Below are 21,280 nucleotides of genomic sequence, written 5' to 3'. Positions count from 1 at the left end.
TTGTAAAGGCTGTTAAATATTCAAATGGTTAGGTTTAGGAAGATCATAAGAAGGTGTGTTTAAGGTTTTCTGTGATATTAGAAATTAAGGAAATAAAGTGGCTGACATATCCAGGTCTTTCTCAGTCTGTACTACTATTATTCCAAGATACTGTATGGTGAGATGAAAAGGTACAACAAATTCTGCAATTTAACTTTGCAAGGAAAAAGAAAGGCGACCTTACCTACCTTGTATTTAATCCCTTATGTGATATTTTCTTCTTCTAAATTCCCTTTCATTAAAGAAAGCAGTAGCAAAGACACCAAAAATATCTGATAGGATAGTCTAAAATTCTTTCAATATGACGTGATAGTTGATAGTGAGGAAAATTTAAAAATATCCAGAGCTATGAGGCAGAAACGAAAATGAGACTAGACAAACACGGAGAACAGTCATAGAATGGTAGATTTCTATACACAAAAAACAATTGTGTTAGGACCAATTACTTGCCAAGCATCCATCTGATTCATTCTGTTTGAATTAGCAAATTCTATCAGAACAGAAAAATTACTTAGTCTCACATCTCAGCTGGTATCTCAGGTTTCCTTCCAAAATTACAAAAAACAGCAATGAAGGAAAGGAAAAAAAAAAAACACACACTTTTCTTCTCACTGTTATGGGAAAATCCATACATCCCATCAAACATATATTGGCAATGGAAGAACAAAAATCCTTCAGTTACTTGATGTCTATGGAATGAGAGTCACATCCAAGGCCAATATAAACTGACTATGCAATGGCATTCAAGAGCGGAAATAATAAAGACGCTCGATGATGGAAGTGCCCTAGAATAACGCCACTTCTTTTTATGCAAGAAGGCAAAGGCACTAAGGACAAGAAACAGCAATGAAAACGAGGATACAGAAGAATTCAATTACTTCTCCATGTATAACACATTACTCAGACCATTAAGATTTGTCCCAATACTTGCATGAAATTTACCCACTCAGGCTCATGATCCCATGTCCAAAATCTTAAGAGAATCTCGACATAAATGTAACAACTTTCATTAATCATGCTGTTGTTGCTATAAACTGACTAAAGTTTATCCTAATTCTTTCATTCTCATTTCTCTGATAAACAGCATTCTTGGATAGCAAGAGCTTCTTAGATGAAGCTTTGCTTTCAGGTTCTTTTCAAATGGCTAATAAAGTAAATCCCACAGCCTTGACTCTGGGCCTTCATCCAGAAGTCTTTCCTTTTGCTAATCTTTCCTTTGGGAATCTGTATTCTTGCAGAGGAGTTTATGTAAAACCAAAGCTAGTGATCAAACTATTCACCCACTTAGTCCCATTTCCTTTTCTAATACTGAAGAAAACTAACAGAGCTCCATATGCATAGGCTGAGAATCATAAACATAAGACTTTATTAATCTAAAAGAAAAAAATGTTGTATATAGGTATTGTCTCTATGTAGACTTTTTTCCCCCCATTTTCAGAGAAAGAAAATTCATCAGTAGAAAAATATAAGCCACATGGGCAGACTTGGTACACTGCCAAATACAGTTCAAGCAAATGCCTTTGATGTGAGGCCACTTTGATACGGAGCAGAGCCCTGTGGGGCTCCTGGGCACAAAAGCCTTCCTGTATGCCCCATTTCTTTCATTACAGGAAATAGGCTTCACTGAGCCTCCACGACTTACCCTGAGTTCCAACGGACAAGTTCAAACAACTGCTAATTAGGCAAGGGAGAGGATGCACGACAAGGGAAGTCAAGAAACTGTAGTGCAGCCTTGGGGCAGGGTCCTGGTTCCCCCTCAAGGGATACACAGCAATACCTTTGAGCTGTTCTGCAGATACTGAAACCCCCAGCAGGTGGGAGAAGTTAACAGTACGCTGCCCACCAGCACGTAGACCCCAGACCGGTTGGAACCTGAAGGTTGACGATGCTGACTCCCACTTACCTCACCACCAACCAATCAGAAGAATGTCCACGAGTTGACCACGCCCCCTGTGAACCAGTACTATAAAACTCCTCACTACCCCCTCCAGGTCAGGACACACAGTGTTGAGGGCATGAGCCTGCTGTGGCCCCCTTTGCCTGGCAAAGCAATAAAGCTGTTCTTTTCTACTTCACCCAAAACTCTGTCTCTGAGATTTAATCTGGTGTCAGGGTACAGAGGCCAGATTCGGTTTCAACTTTTCCAAAGAATTTAGCAGGGGGAGTTGCCACTGCTGGGGCCTAAGAAACTGATCCCCCCAATGCTACTCTATAAACCAAATAATGTCCATTTTCCCTCACATTTCGACCATCCCTCTACAAATTCAAATCCACACTATCACAGGAAATCTGTCACATTTCCTTTAAGTCAAGCGTAAGTGAGAAATATGCCTTCAAAAAGCATAAGCTATATTATTATTATATCAGTAAGACTTTGGGGAAATTAAAGGAGAAAATTAAACAGCATTAACTTGATTTATAATAGGGTTCTCAGGCTACTTCTTTTGGGGAGTTGTGCCTCATTCCAGTTCTGTCTGGTTAGGTGCCCCACCTATGGTTTTTTCCAAAAGTATTAAACAGTTCTAGATATACTGGATGAAACCTGCAGATTAAAATTTAATATGATTCCATTCAAATAAAAGGTCTATCATTTAATTAGACATAATTTTACCAAATTTATGACATATTTCTTCCTATTACAGTTAATCCCGTTATTTTATTTTATCAAATGCTGCATATTTTTCTACAGCTTCATCTAAAAGGTAAAGTTATTATCCACCACACCAATTCATTGTTAGCAACATGTATTTTTATCTTTCACTGTATGTAGAGAGTTTGAACATTATGTCTAACAAAGTTAATAAATTTACTTTTTATTATTTACATATATTTCTTACCTAATTGCTTCTAAAAGTCCAACACCAGAATTTAATACAGGCACTACATTCCTTGCAACTATTCAGACTTATGATGATAGTTTTTAGATGTTAAGAAGGGTGAAGTTCTTCAAAATTCTCTTGAAGAGTTAACAAGCAAAACAGTATGATGATCACTGATCTACAGTGACAAACATAATCTCGAGTGTTCACTGGTGTTGACAGATGTGCCATCTTAATTTCCTAAATGATGCAAAAGTTCAATGTTATATTTAACATTTACTCCTGAATGTGACTGACTGCAGAACTGAGCAAAATTCTTAAACGCATCAGTTGAGTGGCACGCCAAGAATACATGTACTTCAATAAAGGACTGGCAATGATTTTAGAATCCAAGAAATACAGTTTTCACTGTATTTAAGATGAATTTTGAAACTTATTTTTTACTATTTCTAGACTGTTCTTATTAAATTAAGGATTTATGTTTCCCATACGTTGTGAATAGCTACAGAATTCTCTCAATGGTGTAGTTATACGTTGGCACATTTATAAATATGACATGAAGTAACAGAAATAAAATGAAGTTTCTATCAAGAATGTCTCTTCCGAAAGGGGAAAGAAAATCATTTGGCACTGATGCAATTATCACAGTTACTCTCAAGCACTGAATTGTAGACTTGAGAATATGGTTATCAGAAATATTTAAATTTATCCTAATGTTTAGCAGCATACTGGCAATCAAAAGAATATAATCTTTTAAGCTCCCAAATATTTAACTAACAAATTTGTTTAAAACGGAGAGGCAATAGGTCGGTGAAGAATCACTTGAAAGAAAATGTATGAAGCCTTATGGATCTCAAGATCTTGCTAATTAACAACTATGTCACATGTTCATAGCTAGGAAAACAAAGGGATTGGTGTTTAGAAAGCATTAGAACAAAACAAAGAATGAAATGATGGTTTTAGCTTCTGTTCTTGTTTTTTTTTTTTTCCTTTAAAACTAAAATAAAACTAGACTAGATAAATTGATGTTTTCATTACATTAATAAAGGTTTGAGGCAGTAAACAATACAAGTTATAGATTCAGGGAAACCATGAAGTTATTCAAATCACAGAAAAGTGACAGGAAACACAGGGATCCAGAGGACTGGCGGGCTTTACTCTGTTTTCTCTGGAGTGCAGGAAGCCATCTCACCCTGGAGGGGGAAGAAGACGTAAAATTCTAATAAGATACTATATATATATATATTTTTAAGAGTATATGGGCTTTCCACTTAGCCTGGGAAGAAATCCAGGGCTAATGACTATCTAAAACCTGGGTTTGCAAGACATACTCATTGAAGAGAATTAATACTATTTGGGTGGTGTGTGGGGTGGGATGGAGACAAGAAAAAGAAGGTGATCTAAAGAAAACTACTGCAATTAAGCACAAAATACAGCCAAAGTCCAAGAGTGAAAATGGAGTTAGTTCTCAAAGCTAACATAAGGAAACATACTACTGCATCTGGGAAAGAAAAAAAAAGGCAGTTCTTCAATTCTGAGAGGAATTTATCAAATGAGTCTATATAAAGGACACTGAACAAAATATCAGACTTTCTTTCCGAAAGAAGTTTTAATAAAAGATAAAGAAGAACCTTCTCTATTTGGCATTTCTTTCTCACAGGGACCCTACAAAAGACAGAATATAACATTAAATTATGAATGCCTGCAAACCAGGCTGAATAAATCAAAACTAAACGTCACTGATCATAGTTTGCTGTACTGTTAAAGTATCAAACTGGGAGGTATATTCTCTACTCAGTAATGATTTGTCTATTAAGTGGGGCACATGAGTGGAGGGAAGGTTTTATGCAAACTCAAGGTGGCAGTCAGCAGACACTTGCATAATAGAAATCCTTCATATGTGAAAGTTTTCTTAGACTGACTCAAGCGGCTTAATACATAAATGAGACTTCATGCAATTTACCCCTGTTTTCCAACCACAAGGAATTCTTCCCACCATAGTCACTGGTGGTTTTCTCTGGGTAAGGAATGACCATTGTCCTCTGAGATTGTTTAGTATTTTGTTTTCATTTGGGGGGGTTGGGGGTAGCGCCATGTATCTCTTTCTAAATAAAAGCAAGAAGAAAGCTTTTCTATATCTATATACACCCTTTCGAATTGTTCGTGTTAGTGTTACATACTTTGATAAACACTGTGTTCAAATTACTTCCTTATTTACATTATTAAGAAAGTGTATTTCATTAGTACAACTTTTCATATTATTTAGTGAAACAGCCTTGGGGCAGGGTCCTGGTTCCTCCTCAGGGGATACACAGCAATACTATTTTGTTACATGAGAAATAATGAAGGGTAATAAAGGAAAAAGAAACCACATTACCATGTCCAAGACTTTATGTCACATGTTAGGAATGTCTTATAACTACAAGATAATAAATTAGAAGCTAAATTTGGTGTAAAAATAATCTTTGCAAAAAAAAGTATGCAATGTCAGTATCTTGTTTGTCTTACTGGAAAAATTAATGAGCTCATCTTCTCATGTGAAAGAACTCCCCCCTACTACTAGATTTTTTTCTGGGTGAGTGCTTCCTTGAAAAACTTAACAGAATTTAAATTATTGCTTGTATTTAACACTTTCCATCTGTTTTCAGAAATAGTTGTACCAAATATAATATACTGGTCAGGAAGCAGAATAATATATAAACTTCCTCTGTGTTCAATGAATACTTACAAACACGTTTTCAGTAGTTTTTTTTACAAGTCTTGATTTGCTAGTGCCTTAGGATTTTAGTCAGAGAAGGGACTTAATTAGGCATCCTTTTGTGAAAACTCACTCTCTTTTGAAATGAGAAGGGCCTAATCTAAAAGAGTGGCGATGGGATTGAATGGATGAGAGAGATTCAACAGATAAGAGGTAAAACTGACAAGGCGCAAAAAGGGAAAAGAAGGGGGTTAAAATCCTGAAAATCTCTGAGGTGTCTGGTTGAGGTGACTGAGTGGACGGTGTTGCACCTCCCAAAGTTAAGAAACCTGGAGGACTGGAACGGTAGGCTGGGGAGGAACAGAAGAAAAAGAAAATAGGACCCAGAAGAGAACAGTGGGGAGCACTGACATTTTAGTGGGTGGAGCGGGTCACTGCTCTTAGCTGTACAGATGCAGAAGGAAATATATTGAAGAGCGGAAACGGATTAGGTTTAGTTCATGGAAGTAAGATGTTAAGCCAGTGAATTCCTAGGGGAAATGGAGAGGAGTATATGAGACAAGGAAGATCAGGCCCAGTGTTTACATTCTTGCAACCGTAAGGGTGAGAAGAGCCAAGAACACAGCTGGAGCTCAACCCGCTGGAGCAGAAGATCCGGCTGAGGCTGAGCAGGGCAGGCAGAGCTACGGAACTCCAACCCCACGTTAACAACATTTGAATTGAAAAAATAGGGGCACAGGGCTTCCCTGGTGGCGCAGTGGTTGAGAGTCCGCCTGCCGATGCAGGGGACACGGGTTCGTGCCCCGGTCCGGGAAGATCCCACATGCCGCGGAGCGGCTGGGCCCATGAGCCATGGCCGCTGAGCCTGCGCGTCCGGAGCCTGTGCTCCGCAACGGGAGAGGCCACAACAGTGAGAGGCCCGCGTACCGCAAAAAAAAAAAAAAACAAACATGGTCTACTTGGCTCTTCCTTGAGGCGGAAGAAAGGACGGATTTGTGCAGTGCACAGAGGACAAGATCGTAGGAGAATGGACTTGGGTTATAAATAAAATTAAGCGTACTAAGTCTGCAAGCTTGAGAAATTTTTATGGACTGCAGCTCTTCTTATCTCTGCTAGTGTTTTCAGGGTCGGTGTAAACACACTAGGGTGTCGTATATCCACGTCACCTCACCTACAGCCATCACTCCAGGACTAAGAGACTGTAGAGTTATTCCCATGTGGATTGGTTACTGCTATTGGCAACTGTGTTAGCTTCCTACAGCCTTCCTTGACTTCCGCACTCCATATCCTAAGGGGATCCAGTGCCCTCAGAGCGATCAGGATTGATGCAAGGGGAGCCCATATCACAACCGTCTTCTTACTGGGCCTCCCATGTCCACTCTAGCCCCTCCTTTCCAATCTTTTAACCACATTAACAGCCAGAATAATCTTTTAAAACTTTAACTGGATGTCATCATTCCTCTGCTTCAAATACCTCAACGGCTCCCCAAATGGATTAAGAATAACAATGAGACTCTACCATGACCCGCAAGACCTGCACGTGACTCCTGACTATCTCAAACCTCGTCTCATGCCATCCTCCCCGCTTCCAGACCTTTTGAACATGTGATTTCCTTCGCCTCAAATGATTTTTTTTTTCTGGTTTTCACAAGCTAACTCCTCATTCCTCAGGTGTCAGCTTAAATATTATCTTCTCAGAGACACATCCCTGGCTACACGATGAAAAGAAATCCCTGTTGTTCTTCATCACTCTCCTCTGTTCATTTCCTTCATAACCCAAGCTGTACTCACGTCTTTCTCTGCTCCCCTGAATATTATAGGCATGCCTCGTTTTATTGCACTTCACAGATGTTGTGGTTTTTTTTTACAAATTGAAGGTTTGTGGCAACTCTTCATTGAGCAAGTCTATCAGCGCCATTTTTCCAATGGCATGTGCTCACTTCGCATCTCTGTGTCATACATTGCTAATTCTCCTAATATTTCAAACATTTCCATATTTGTTACAGTGATCTGTGATCAGTGATACTACTCTTGCAACAAGACGACAACTCACTGAAGGCTCAGATGATGGCTAGAATTTTTTGGCAGTAAAGTACTTTTAAATTAAGGTATGTACATTGGTTTTGTAGACAAAATGCTATTGCACAGTTTAACAGACTACAGTACAGGGTAAACATAACTTTTATATGCACTGGGGAACCAAAAAAAATTTGTGTGACTCACTTTATTGTGATATTCACTTTACTGTGCCGGTCTGGAACCAAACCTGCAACTTCTCCAAGGTATGCCTGTACTTATAAATTCCACAAAGGCAGGAAATACTTCTTTTATTTACCTATATTCAGATTAGTAAAGTGCCTGGCAGGTAGTAGACACTCAATACATTTCTGTTAAAGAAAGGAAGGAGAGAAGAAATCATGAACACAGAGAATCAACAAAAAGATTTTGAAGAAGTGGCAGAGTTGGGAAGAAAGCAAAGCAGGGACCTTCCAGAACAACTGAGTGATCAGCACTGTTATCTGACAATTTCTAAAACTAGGTTTAAATGTTAAATTACTGTCATTAAATCAATTAGTGTTAGAAACTTCTTAAAGTGAAACCATATTTGAACAATATTCTTATGGAGTATCTATTAGAATTAAGGCTTCTAGAAAGCAATAGATGAAATTCTTTATATGTAAACACTCCATTATTTGGGAGACAAATCTTAATTAACAACACAACATACAATTTTAGCTTCTGAAAATCAGAACGCATACTAGTCAACGAGGAAAAGCCCAGGAAGCTACATGTTAAGAGTGTAGCTTCTCTGAACAACTCAGATCCAAGACAGAACCTAATCGATGCAAGAAGACGACTCAACATGAGTCTAGGAGGATGTCATGGTTAATTTTATGTGTCAGGACTTCCCTGGTGGCGCAGTGGTTAAGAATCTGCCTGCCAATGCAGTGGACACGGGTTCAAGCCCTGGTCTGGGAAGATTCCACATGCCGCAGAGCAACCAAGCCCATGCGCCACAGCTACTGAGCCTGCGCTCTAGAGTCCGCGAGCCACAACTACTGAGCCCACGTGCCACAACTACTGAGCCCGTGTGCCTAGAGCCCGTGCTCTGCAACAAGAGAAGCCACCGCGATGAGAAGCCCGCGCACCGTGACAAAGAGTAGCCCCCGCTCGCTGCAACTAGAGAAAGTCCGTGCACGGCAATGAAGACCCCACGCAGCCAAAAATAAATAAAATAAAATAAAAAAAATTTATGTCTCTCAACTTGGCTAGGCATCGTATCCAGATAGTTGGTCAAACATTAGTCTAGATGTTTCTGTAAAGGTAATTTTTAGATGAGATTAACATTTAAATCAGTAGACTGTGAACAAAGCAGATTACCTTCCATTATGTGGATGGGCCTCATCCAATCATTTGACGAGCTTACTAGAAAAGACTTTACATGACCTTCCCCAAGGGAGAGGGAATTCTTCCAGCACATTTTTGGAGTGAACTGCAGCATCCACTCTTCCCTGGGTTTCCAGCCTGACAGCCTACCCTGAGGATCTGGGACTGGCCAGCCTCTACAACTGAGTGAGCCAATCCCTTAAAATAAATCACACACACAAACACACACACACACACACACTACTGATTCTCTTTCTCTGGAGAACTCTAAAACAGAGGAGTACAAAGTAGAAAAATGAGTTCAAGCCCTAACTCTGGTACTTAACAACCTGGTGATACTGAGTTTCCTTGGAATGACTGTATTAAATCATAAAATACACAGATTTTAAAAACCAACAAGTAGTATACGTTAATGACTCTATCTCCACATGCTCCATTAACATTCAACTACTGTTTCCAAATAAATGTGAACTGAAAATGTACATAAAAACAATTTGAGATAAGCTCTTCTTTATTCATTTTAAAACTAGTATGAGCATGCCAATTAATTAAGCATAAATAGGTGTTGTTCTGATGGTTAAAATCCAACGTACTTTCCACAGCAGAAAACACTGGAAAGAATCCTAAGGTAATACTGAATTCATCAAACAGATGGTATTTATTTGGCACGCTGTCAAATAAAAATTAACTTCTTCCATTAGGGAAATAACATACCATTTTCAGCTTTTAAAATAAATTACCTCATTTCATAGTGAAAATGTTTTAACTTCACAAAGCAGCACTAATTTTGTAAAATGTGTAAAATATGATACCCTCCAAATTATTATAAATGTCATTCATTCAGCCTCCAATCATAGGAAGACTAGAATTTATATTGATAAATGAACATTTTCCTTGCTTAGAAAGAAATGAAATTCAATACCTTTCATGATTTATTTTAAGTAGATAATTACATAATTTGGAATTCTATCAAATATTTTATAAATTTTACTACAGTGAATATAAAATATTATTATAAAATATACAGTAAGGAGCTCAAATTGACAACTTCAATTATGACTTTACTTCAAACAGTTAAAATTGAGACTATAAAATTACCTACGTATAAAATAACCAACATTTTTAAAGGTGTATAAAATAATTCTTACACGATATTAACTACAGAGTACTTTGTCATAAAAACAGACCTTTGAATTTTCAGAAGCATACCTAAGAAGCACAAAGGAAATTTGGTGGAAAGAATAAAAGCAAACTCTAGCCTGGCTATTTCTCCTCAACTACTGATTGGGGGGGCAGGGGTCGGGGGGAGGGACAAAGCACTGCCTCTGGGAAAATTCTTCCTAATAATTTCTCTAGGAGCTAAAACTGTAACTAAGTTAAGGAAAATATATAAAAATAAACAACAGTTTAAAAGCACATACAGAACAAAGTCTGAAAAAAACTACAGAGAAATTTTTAAAAATCAGATGAGAAGAATGTAATTACTTCAAATGAGAAAATGTCAACATTAAACTTTTTATCCATTCAAACTAACAGAAACATTATAACCAGGATACAGCTGTGTAAACTGACATGTGCCTGTGGGTTTGTCTGGGGGAAGGAGTACGAATTTTGATGAGATGTGTCATCAAATCACTTGAAATCTGTTCACAATCCTTCTTATTTGAAAATCTATTATTTTTAATAAATCCTAAAATTGTGATTTAAAGTTGCTACTAAAAACTTCCTGAATTAGAAAGCAAGGTTATTTGAAATGATGAGTTAGTTGTGAGGTGTTCCAAATACCTGGAATTATTCTTCTGTAGGCTGCTCTTTTAAAAATTCACAGAATTTTCTAGTTAAAAGTGATCTTAGAATTCAACTATTTTACAATCACACCCAATGCAAGAATCTCACTTATAATGTGTATGACTGATTATCTAACCACATGAACATTTCCAATGAGGAGAATAAGGAAAGTCTATTCCAATGTCAGATAAATTATCAGAAAAGTTTCACCTACACTGACTGTAAATCTGCATCCCTGTAATAACTTCTATCTACTGATTTTAGTTCTACATTTTGAGGCTATTCCATGCAAGTATACTTTTTTTTCACATGAAAATCTTCCAAATAATTGAAGACCTAACTATATCCCTTTCAAGTCTTATCTTTTAGGCTACACATTTCTATTTCCACCAACTCTTTCTCACATTACAAGTTTTCAATAACTATCACTGCTTTGGTCACTCTTCTCTGGGTATATCTCAGTTTGCCAATGTCACTTCAAAAATATGGAATCCAAAACTAAACACAATATTCCAGATGTGATCTGGGAAGGTGATGTAAAGAACCATTTATTGCCTCCCTTTAAAAAAATTCTTTATTTTTAGTAATGAAGACTGGCACTTATAATCCTTCTTAAAAACATAATAACGCCCAAATCAATACACTTTCATAAAGACTACCTGAGATAAAACTTGGTAATTTTTCATAATTCTCCATATGCTATGTGCAAACTTAAAACACCTGGGTATACCACACAGACTGTAGCAAAGTTATTTTTGGATCCTAAACTTAAATTTCCATTCAAGTTTTCCACACTTAGAGTCTCTAGCTGAATATGGAGACTTGATGAACTGTTACTTGACACTTTTTAAGGGTCTTCTACAGTAAAAGATAAGTTTAACTGCCTTGCAAAAGAGATTTATATGTCTATGCAAACGTTTAGACAATCCTTAGATCCTGATGTGAAAGAATGCTCTTTGAATCATGCCTACATTTTTTCCATTCTCCAGATTTTTTCCTAATTAAGGCAATACTTAAGAAAGAAGATAGTTTGGTATTTTAAACTACTTCTGGGCACACACTGTATTGCCAGAACTTAAGATATAGGCTACTCTACCTCACTCCTATTTAGCACAAATCACATACACATTTTCATAAATATGACATTTAGTCTGTTCAGAAAAAAATAGTCAATTTGAATTAATTAGTAGTTCAACAAATCATCATCCTCTAAATCTCCATAATAAATGAAAATCAACTTTTTGCAAATAATTATCTCTAAAAAATCAACTGAGGTAACATTTAAGAAACTTGAACTAGTCCAAATATTCCAATAACTTGTTTCATATTTTTGAAAAAAAATTCCACCATGTAGTGTTGTTTTTTTAAAAAAAAGGGAGGGTGGGTAGATGCAAATATCAGGCCTATGTCACGGGAAAAGAAAGAAATGAACAAAAGAATATTCTGGAATAAGTATAAATCAAAGGCTTAGTACCATGGATAAAGGGTGAAAAGCTTATTAATAGCTAATATTTAAATGATAACTTTTCTAGAAGCATTAAAAAATTAGCTGCTCTCTTAAACACCAACTATTTCAATTTCTAGAGATTCTAACACAATAAAATTGTAGAAACAGAAAATTCCAATACAATAAAAAATAAAAATAACAAACTGAACCAGAGCTATCAATGAAAAATATTCCCTGTTCTCAAAAGTCTCCTAAATATTTCTAAAGATTCTAAAGTGGCTTAATCGAAGAAAGCCAAATTCAATAAAAAATATTCCTGGTCCACCTGCGCAGCTCTGTATCCAGGACTACTTAGAGGTTTAGGACCTCCTCTGACCTCTTCCCAGAAGCCCCCTTTGCTCTGAAAGTGAGATGACCTAGGAAAGCAAGAGATACTCTGGGCACTGGATCACTTGGCAGTTTACATCACAATGGATCACAAAGGACCACATCACAAAGGATAGAACTATTCAACGTACCACAGCTTTACGGGTTAAACATCTAACTCACAGCTATTAAAACTGGCTGTGAATTGGTACAGCCACTATGGAGAACAGTATGGAGGTTCCTTAAAAAACTACAAATAGAACTACCATATGACCCAGCAATCCCACTACTGGGCATATACCCTGAGAAAACCATAATTCAAAAACAGTCATGTACCAAAATGTTCATTGCAGCTCTATTTACAATAGCCAGGACATGGAAGCAACCTAAGTGTCCATCATCGGATGAATGGATAAAGAAGATGTGGCACATATATACAATGGAATATTACTCAGCCATAAAAAGAAACGAAATTGAGCTATTTGTAATGAGGTGGATAGACCTAGAGTCTGTCATACAGAGTGAAGTAAGTCAGAAAGAGAAAGACAAATACCGTATGCTAACACATATATATGGAATTCAAGAAAAAAAAAATGTCATGAAGAACCTAGGGGTAAGACAGGAATAAAGACACAGACCTACTGGAGAATGGACTTGAGCATATGGGGAGGTGGAAGGGTAAGCTGTGACAAAGCGAGAGAGAGGCATGGACATATATACACTATCAAATGTAAGGTAGATAGCTAGTGGGAAGCAGCCACATAGCACAGGGAGATCAGCTCGGTGCTTTGTGACCGCCTGGAGGGGTGGGATAGGTAGGGTGGGAGGGAGGGAGACGCAAGAGGGAAGAGATATGGGAACATATGTATATGTATAACTGATTCACTTTGTTATAAAGCAGAAACTAACACACCATTGTGAAGCAATTATACTCTAATAAAGATGTAAAAAAAAATGATATAAAAAAACAAAAAAAACTGGCTGTGAAATCATGTTTCTTTTCCATAAGCAACTTAAACTGTTGTTATTTATAATTAATTACTGAGTTATTGAAATATTTATAGCCTAATAAAGTAAAATCTCTATCATATACCTGTATAGTACATATAAAAAAAAGACTGTTTAAGAAAACCAGATAGATTTAAAATGTGAAAATTTATAAAACAGGATACAATATGAAAGTGTTCATCCTATTAACTATTCATTTGATAGCTATTCTAATTATAATCTGCAGTGTATAATGAGGACATTCTTGGGTTAAAGGAGTATTAGCTTTGGGAAGGTTTCTTTTTACATTTATTCCTTTTAAGCTTTTTTCTTACTGCTCTTTCATAAACCAAATATCAATTAAAACCGACACCCTCACCCTATAAGACTACAAAACTGAACTTTGGCCCTTCTGGATAAACTATATATTTCCATTACAATAATCATGGTCTAATCATGGTCATGTTTACGACCATTTCTATATTACTAGGTAGACATTCTCATATGAAATTGCACATGAGGTAATAAAGAAAGCTTGGTCCTCGCAATTAAATAACAAATACTGTACTTCAAGTCCTTTTTAGAATTCCAAAGGAAATATGTATACAAATAAACAATAAGTGTAGAAAAACTATCTTAGTATTTTGTTTTGGTTCATCTTAGTATTTCCTTCCATGCATTTCTCTAAGAATTTTCTGGGAAAAAATAAGCAAAAAACCGCATCTTACTGATTCTCTTTGACAGTTAGTCTTGTTAATAATCTTCATCATTACCAAAATCAAAACATGTACCTTTTATGTAGCATATGTAATGTTTGAGTTAAAATACTAGGATCCTTAAATACATTAAGTTCCAGGTCCATACATTTAATTGCCTATTAGACTTCCCCCTCAATTTGCAAGTTCCAAAAACATTTAAAATTCAACATGTCCCTTCAGATGGCTAACAGGCACAAGAAAAGATGCTCAACGTCACTGATTATTAGAGAAATGCAAATTGAAACTACAATGAGGTATCACCTCACACTGTTCAGAACAGCCATCATTAAAATGTAAAACAATAAATGCTGGAGACAGTATGAAGAAAAGGGAACCCTCCTGCACTGTTGGTGGGAATGTAAATTGGTGCAGCCACTATGGAAAACAGTATGGAGGTTCCTTAAAAAACTAAAAATAGAGTTGCCATGCGATCCTGTAATCCCACTCCTTGGCTTATATCTGGACAAAACTATAATTTTAAAAGATACCTGCAGGCCAACGTTCACAGCACTGTTTACAATAGTCAGGACATGGAAGCAACCTAAATGTCCATCGACAGATGAATGGATAAAGAAAATGTGGGATATATATATACACACACACACACACACACACAATGGAATATCACTCGGCCATAACAAAGAATGAAATAATGCCACCTGCAGCAACATGGATGGACCTAGAGATTATCGTACTAAGTAAAGTAAGTCAGAAAGAGAAAGACAAATATAATATGATATCACTTATATGTGGAATCTAATATGATACAAACGAACTTATTTACAAAACAGAAACAGAATCACAGACATAGAAAACAAAGTTATGGTTACCAAAGGGGAAGGGGGGAGGGATAAATTAGGAATTTGGGATTAACAAACACGAACTACTATATGTAAAATAAACAAGGTCCTACTGTACAACACAGGGAACTATATTCAATATCCTGTAATAAACCGTAATGGAAAAGAATATGAAAAAGAATATATATGTATATATATATTTCTGCATATAAACTAACACATTGTAAATCAATGTGTTATTTTATTCTTTATACTTCAATAAAGAATAAAATAAAATGCCCGAGAAAAAAAAAAAAACACTCAACATGTCCCCAAAAGAACTTTCTATATCTCTCATAAACATATTCAATTATTTTGAAACTCAGTGAATGACACCATCATTCCTTTAGTCATCCAGAAATCCAGGAGTTATAATGGTACCAGTTGTAATAACCACTACTTGGGAAAAACTACTTTGTGCCAAAATTATGTTAACTATATTATCTATATTAAATCTAATTCTCCTCAACCAAAAAAACTTTCAAAATACATATTATTCTGAGAAATTTTACAATAAAGAATCCTGTTTAATTTTAGTTAACTCTGGTTCTCCAATTAAAGTGAGCACTGAATGGTTTTTCTCACCTAAGTGTTGGCAAACCAATTAATGGTACTAGTCAGAAAAGACTTTGCAAATGCTTTTTTAAAAAAACTATCACCAACAAACTGTTGTATTAGCTCATCCTTTTTGCCAAAATTGTATCAGTGATGTACTGTATAGAGATGAGTAGTTGAAAGGAGTGTAATTATGTGTTTAAAGTTGTATGGTCTATATTTAATCAGAACTTTACTTCCTCACAACCTGATTCCTTGGAATGAAGCTACTTTCTTTCGGATCTATTATTTATGAGAATTTACCTGTTAAAACAGTAAGGTTAAAACAGTAGGAGATACAAAGATCATACCAATACTTTACGTTTTTCTTCGTGAGTAGATGAATAAAGGAATATTAAGTTACTATTTCTGTAAGGTAGCAAACAACATACATTCATTCAGCACCAACCAGACACTAAGCTTAAAACAGCATGGGAAATACAGGAATAAATTCTAAAATATGATCCTTTCTCTCTAGATGCTTACAGTCTAGTTGTAACTAAATGAAGAGTAAAATGACAACAAAAGAAACCAAGAGGGGAAAGAAAAACTGAGCTTGTAGATTCAACAGACTGTTGGTTGCCAGAAGTAGGGGGAGGGGGACGGGGAGAAGTGAATGAAGGTCAAAATTTACAAACTTCTAGTTATAAAATAAATAATTCCTGGGGATGTAATATACAGCATGGCAATTATAGTTAATAATACTGCTTTACATACTTGAAAGTTGCTCAGAGAGTATATCTTAATAGTTCTCATCACGAGAAAAAAGTTCTTTTGTAACTATGTATGGTGATGGATGTTCACTAGACTTGTGGTGATAATTTCACAATATGTACAAATATCGAATCGTTACGTTATATACCTGGAACTAATATGTCGATTATACCTCAATTTAAAAACTGAAATAAATTAAATTAAAAAAGAAAAGAGACCAAGAGTACCTGATAGAACATTCAAAATACCAAAAACAGGAACATGATTAACTGCCAAAGGCATGGTGAAGTGGTAATGTAGCTGATAAGAACTTACAGGAGAAGGAGATGATTCTTGGAAAATGCAGTGTAAAATATAGCAGGCAGAAATATTTCCAAAGAAATTACATAAATCTGCTTTAGCTGTCCTTTACATAAACCTGCATTATCAATTTGCACAAAACTTTTCTTTAAGAACAGTTTCACAGAATACAAGTAATTTAAGTAACACAGTAGGATCAGCATTCTGCAAAAATATAAAAAAGAACTTGTCTTCAGCTTCCAACAATCACACCTCTATCATCTACAAATTAGCCACAATTAGATGTGTTGACATAAGCATAACGCACTACCAAATACCGAAAATTCTGCAAGAATTGAATGTTATGGGAACAAGATAATCTAAGCAAACTCAACAACATTCTTAAAAATCATTATCCCCGACATGTTGAAAAACCCCACACAATGTATCTATGCCAAAGAGAAAAGAAATTCCACACAACACCAACAAATGAATATTCCAGCATCATACCTCAAGAAAAAAATGTTACAAGTAGAGTTATTCATATAAGAATTTATTTTTGGATGCCTAGCCAGATTTTAATGCCATATTCAAAATGAAAAATAATATCTAGCCATAGGAAAGTATGTCATTAAGATATATAAAAAAGTATGAGATCAAAAGATATACCTATTTGCAACTGTACTAAGCTCAGTACCTGTACTATTAACCCTTAATTTTCACTAATTATGTTCCTAATTGCTACCACCAAACCCACAAAGTAAATATAGCAAGAGGTATAATCCTCCTGTTTAGTTTCTAAATGTCTTTGAATACCTACTGTTGCAGTAGGAAAGGCTGAAAAGACATTTGTCAATTTTGGCTTAAAAAAAAAATAGTCTAGAGGCTAACTGATGCCTGAAGGAGCCATCATTATTCGAACACAATCACAATTTCCTTTCTAATTAAATATAATATCTAGATATATGTCACATAACACATTTTCAAACAGGCTTCTTTTTTTATAATCATGGGAGAACCCATGAGAATTATTCTACTAAAGAATTAAGGGGTGGGAGGGTTCCCTGGTGGCGCAGTGGTTGAGAGTCCGCCTGCTGATGCAGGGGACATGGGTTCGTGCCCCGATCCGGGAAGATCCCACATGCCGCGGAGTGGCTGGGCCCGTGAGCCATGGCCGCCGGGCCTGCGCGTCCGGAGCCTGTGCTCTGCAACGGGAGAGGCCACAACAGTGAGAGCCCCGCGTACCGCAAAAAAAAAAAAAAAAGAATTAAGCGGGGGGCAAGATCAAGATGATGGAGTAGGATGATTCTAAAGTCACCTCCTTCACAGGCACACCAAAATAAATGACAACCACTTACAGAGTAACTGTCTATGAGAACAACCTGAAGACTAGCAGAAAAGATTATCCCCAACTATAAAGATATATAAAGAAGGAGCCACAATGAGATGGGTAGAAGAGGTGGAGACGCGGTCTACTCAGGACCCACACGCCCGGGCTGGCGGCCGACAAACAGCAGGGATATCACAACCACAGACGTCCTCCCTGATGACATAACATTGCATGTCAAATATTATCTCAATAAAAAAGAACTTCAAAATCACCAGAAGTTTAACAAAATATACACATTAAAAATCAACATCACAAAAAAAATCAACATGACAGAAAACTGCCATAAAGAGATCACTTAGAAACACTTGTGGAAATTTTACTTTCTCTCTGTTAGTAAAGTATGCCTTAAATTTCAAATATGGCAGAAAAGTTGATAGACTAATACCATGAATATGTCACCTAGAATCAACATTTGTGAGCATTTTGCTATGAATGCCCTGCTACATCTCGCCCCATCTCTCCCCTTTCCTCTCCCTCTCCTCTCCTTCCTTCTTATCTATCTACCTATCTATCTCCATCTATCTACACACCTATCAGATTATTTCTGATAAAGCTCCCCATAATCAAATACACTAATACTTCTAAAGAAAAAAAAAATGACACTAAGTCACATAAATGCTATAAATATCCCCATATAAATTCAGTTCAAATTTTGCCACCAAATGGGCTCCGATAGATCAGGTTTGGTCCCAAATGAGATTTTTTCTTTATGTTTTGGTCTTCAAAGTTTGGGATTTAAAAAATGGAGATAAAGGATGTTGGGCGGTAGTATTATCCCCACGTTACAGAGGAGGAAACTGAAGCCCAGAAAGGTTAACTAATTTATTCAACACTAGAACAAGTGGCAAAACCAGTAAGGGAAAATAGGCCATCTACGCCAGAGCCCATACTTTTAACCACTGCTCTAGGAAGCCTCCAATCCAACAGGAAGTCCTCGGGACTTTATCTTTATCCAGAAACTGAACTCTTACCCCTAACTCCACTGCTACCCTCCTAATCTGAGCCACTGTTATCTCTCACTAGGTTTACTGCAATAGCCTGCTACCTGATTCTTCTACCCATTTAACTAATGGTAAAAGCCAATGTTCTTCAAAGTAGCCGACAAGAAGCTATAGGTTCTGTACCCTCTTATTTATCCTACATCTGTGACCTCATCTACTACTCAGCCATCTCTCACTCCACCCTGTCTCTATGCTACTCTATGGTACACATTCCCCCTTGTATCTCCCCCTCTCACCCTCCAATATCATCTTCCAATGAAACCTGCAATGTCCACTCTATGTAAAACAGCTACTGCCCCTCCCCCCAAGCACATGACACTCCACATCCCCCTTTTCCTCCTCAACTCTTTCTTTCCCCATAACACTTATTGCCTCCCAACACTCTAGACAATTACTTTTTGTTTCCCTGTCTCTTCTGCTTTTAGATTTACATATATACCAATGTATCCCAAGCCCATAGAAAATCTAGTACCTAGTAAGTGCTCAAAAAAATAACTGTTGCTATTGGGATTTCTATGTCAACTTCAACCCAAATACTTTGAGCTAAGCTCTTCTACATGTCTTATAGTTGTTAGCACTTCTCAGGATCTCATAGAAAACTTTGAATTTCAATAAATATGCTTAAACTACATTTTAAAACAGCTAAGATGTTTACACTTTTATTAAGAGTCTTTCTTTATGTAGAAATATATTTTATAGACATGTACAGACATATATATTTTATGATGTCACTCAGAGAAACAGTAAGGTAAAGAACAGTTTATACAATTTGATCCCTTCTATAAGGAAAACAGTATGTATTTGTACGTATTGGAATTTTTGCTATGATGACATTGCGTATTTTTAAAATATTTCTTCCTTCTGTACATATGTATTTTCTCATTCTTTCAAAAATGAATATGTATTATTTGTAAGATTAAAAAATACTGATATACTCAAAAAAGAATTATCTGTCATAATACAATTACCAGTTAAATTCTAACTCGTTTTTCTATGAAAAAAATGTATTCACTGTTAACATAGCCATTATATAAATGCAACATAGATACATGCTATTAGTGTAATTTAACAGACCATCTACATATAATTCTTCCCTTTATACAAGGGATAATGTGGCTAATTCTTTTCTTTATACAAAAGGTAATGTGGCACAAGTGTGCAAAATACTATCACTACCATCAATATACCTTCAAGAAATCTACATATTCAATCTAACTTTCAGATCTTACCTCAAAAATAGTCACTTCAATGACAGTATTTTCAATAGGCTTTCTTGTGGTATAAACTTATAAACATTTCTTTTTTATCTTTAAATTCAGAACTATAAGCAGCACAAATACAGTCAACTCGAGCCTTTATTGTTGCTGCTGTTAAAAGCACTGATACTTATTTCAACTGTTTCTTGCTGCAAAAGTATTTAGTGATATAATAAATAAAGCTATGGTTTTAGAAAAACTATATTATATATTTCATACATCTTTAAAGGTGATTACAATTTCATTTAAAAGAAATCAACAAAAGAGCCAGTTTAATGCCAGCTCTGAATTTAGGAAACAATATACTCCTTATTTTCAGGAAAATTGGGAATCTCTGTTTTAACTTGTAAAATACAAACATAATAGTGGTAATTACCATCTCAGAGCCAAGCTTAATTATGATCAACTACTTTTTCCCAAAAAAAAAAAAAAGCTCATTTATTGTCTGTAAAAGGAAACATAAATTGGTTTATAAAAAAATACTTTCCCATGATCTTAAATCAGAAATAAAACACTGTATTTTTAAATGTTCTTTTAAATGAAGTTTGTTTTAGATTTTTCCAAACTTCAATTCCATTCCACAATTCTTTTTAATTATTGCAAACACTTTACAAAAAAATAAAGAAAGACACAAATTGTACTTAAGAGTTTACATACCTTGGCTTCCGAAATGCTAAACTATATTGTTGGCAAGCCAGACCCACAGTGGGTGTATAAACGATAGGCATGAATTTCTCAATGTCAGACGTTAGCACTCTATAAAAGAGCTTTTCATTTCTATCTTGAAGATCCATTAAGAGAAGATACCTGTGGAAATTGGACATAATTAGATCTACGTTCCAACAAAGCTGTACAATAGCTGTTAGAAATCTAACTAAACATTTCTCAACAAAGTATACAGTAGGTCACACAGAAAAC

At 36.0% G+C, this 21,280-nt stretch overlaps 1 protein-coding gene across 1 annotated transcript in view; it reads right to left on the bottom strand.

Annotated features, from left to right (window-relative positions):
• Positions 1-21,280, bottom strand: part of ME1 (malic enzyme 1) — a 194,963-nt gene that overhangs the window by 135,518 nt on the left and 38,165 nt on the right. The window contains exon 3 of the mRNA XM_004270079.4: positions 21,020-21,169. Coding sequence (XP_004270127.1) covers positions 21,020-21,169 — 150 coding nt within the window. The remainder of the gene's footprint in view (positions 1-21,019; positions 21,170-21,280) is intronic.

This window comes from Orcinus orca, chromosome 12, assembly GCF_937001465.1.
Source record: "Orcinus orca chromosome 12, mOrcOrc1.1, whole genome shotgun sequence".
In the NCBI taxonomy this organism is placed as follows: Eukaryota; Metazoa; Chordata; class Mammalia; order Artiodactyla; family Delphinidae; genus Orcinus; species Orcinus orca.
This window is presented reverse-complemented; position numbering and strand designations above follow the sequence as displayed.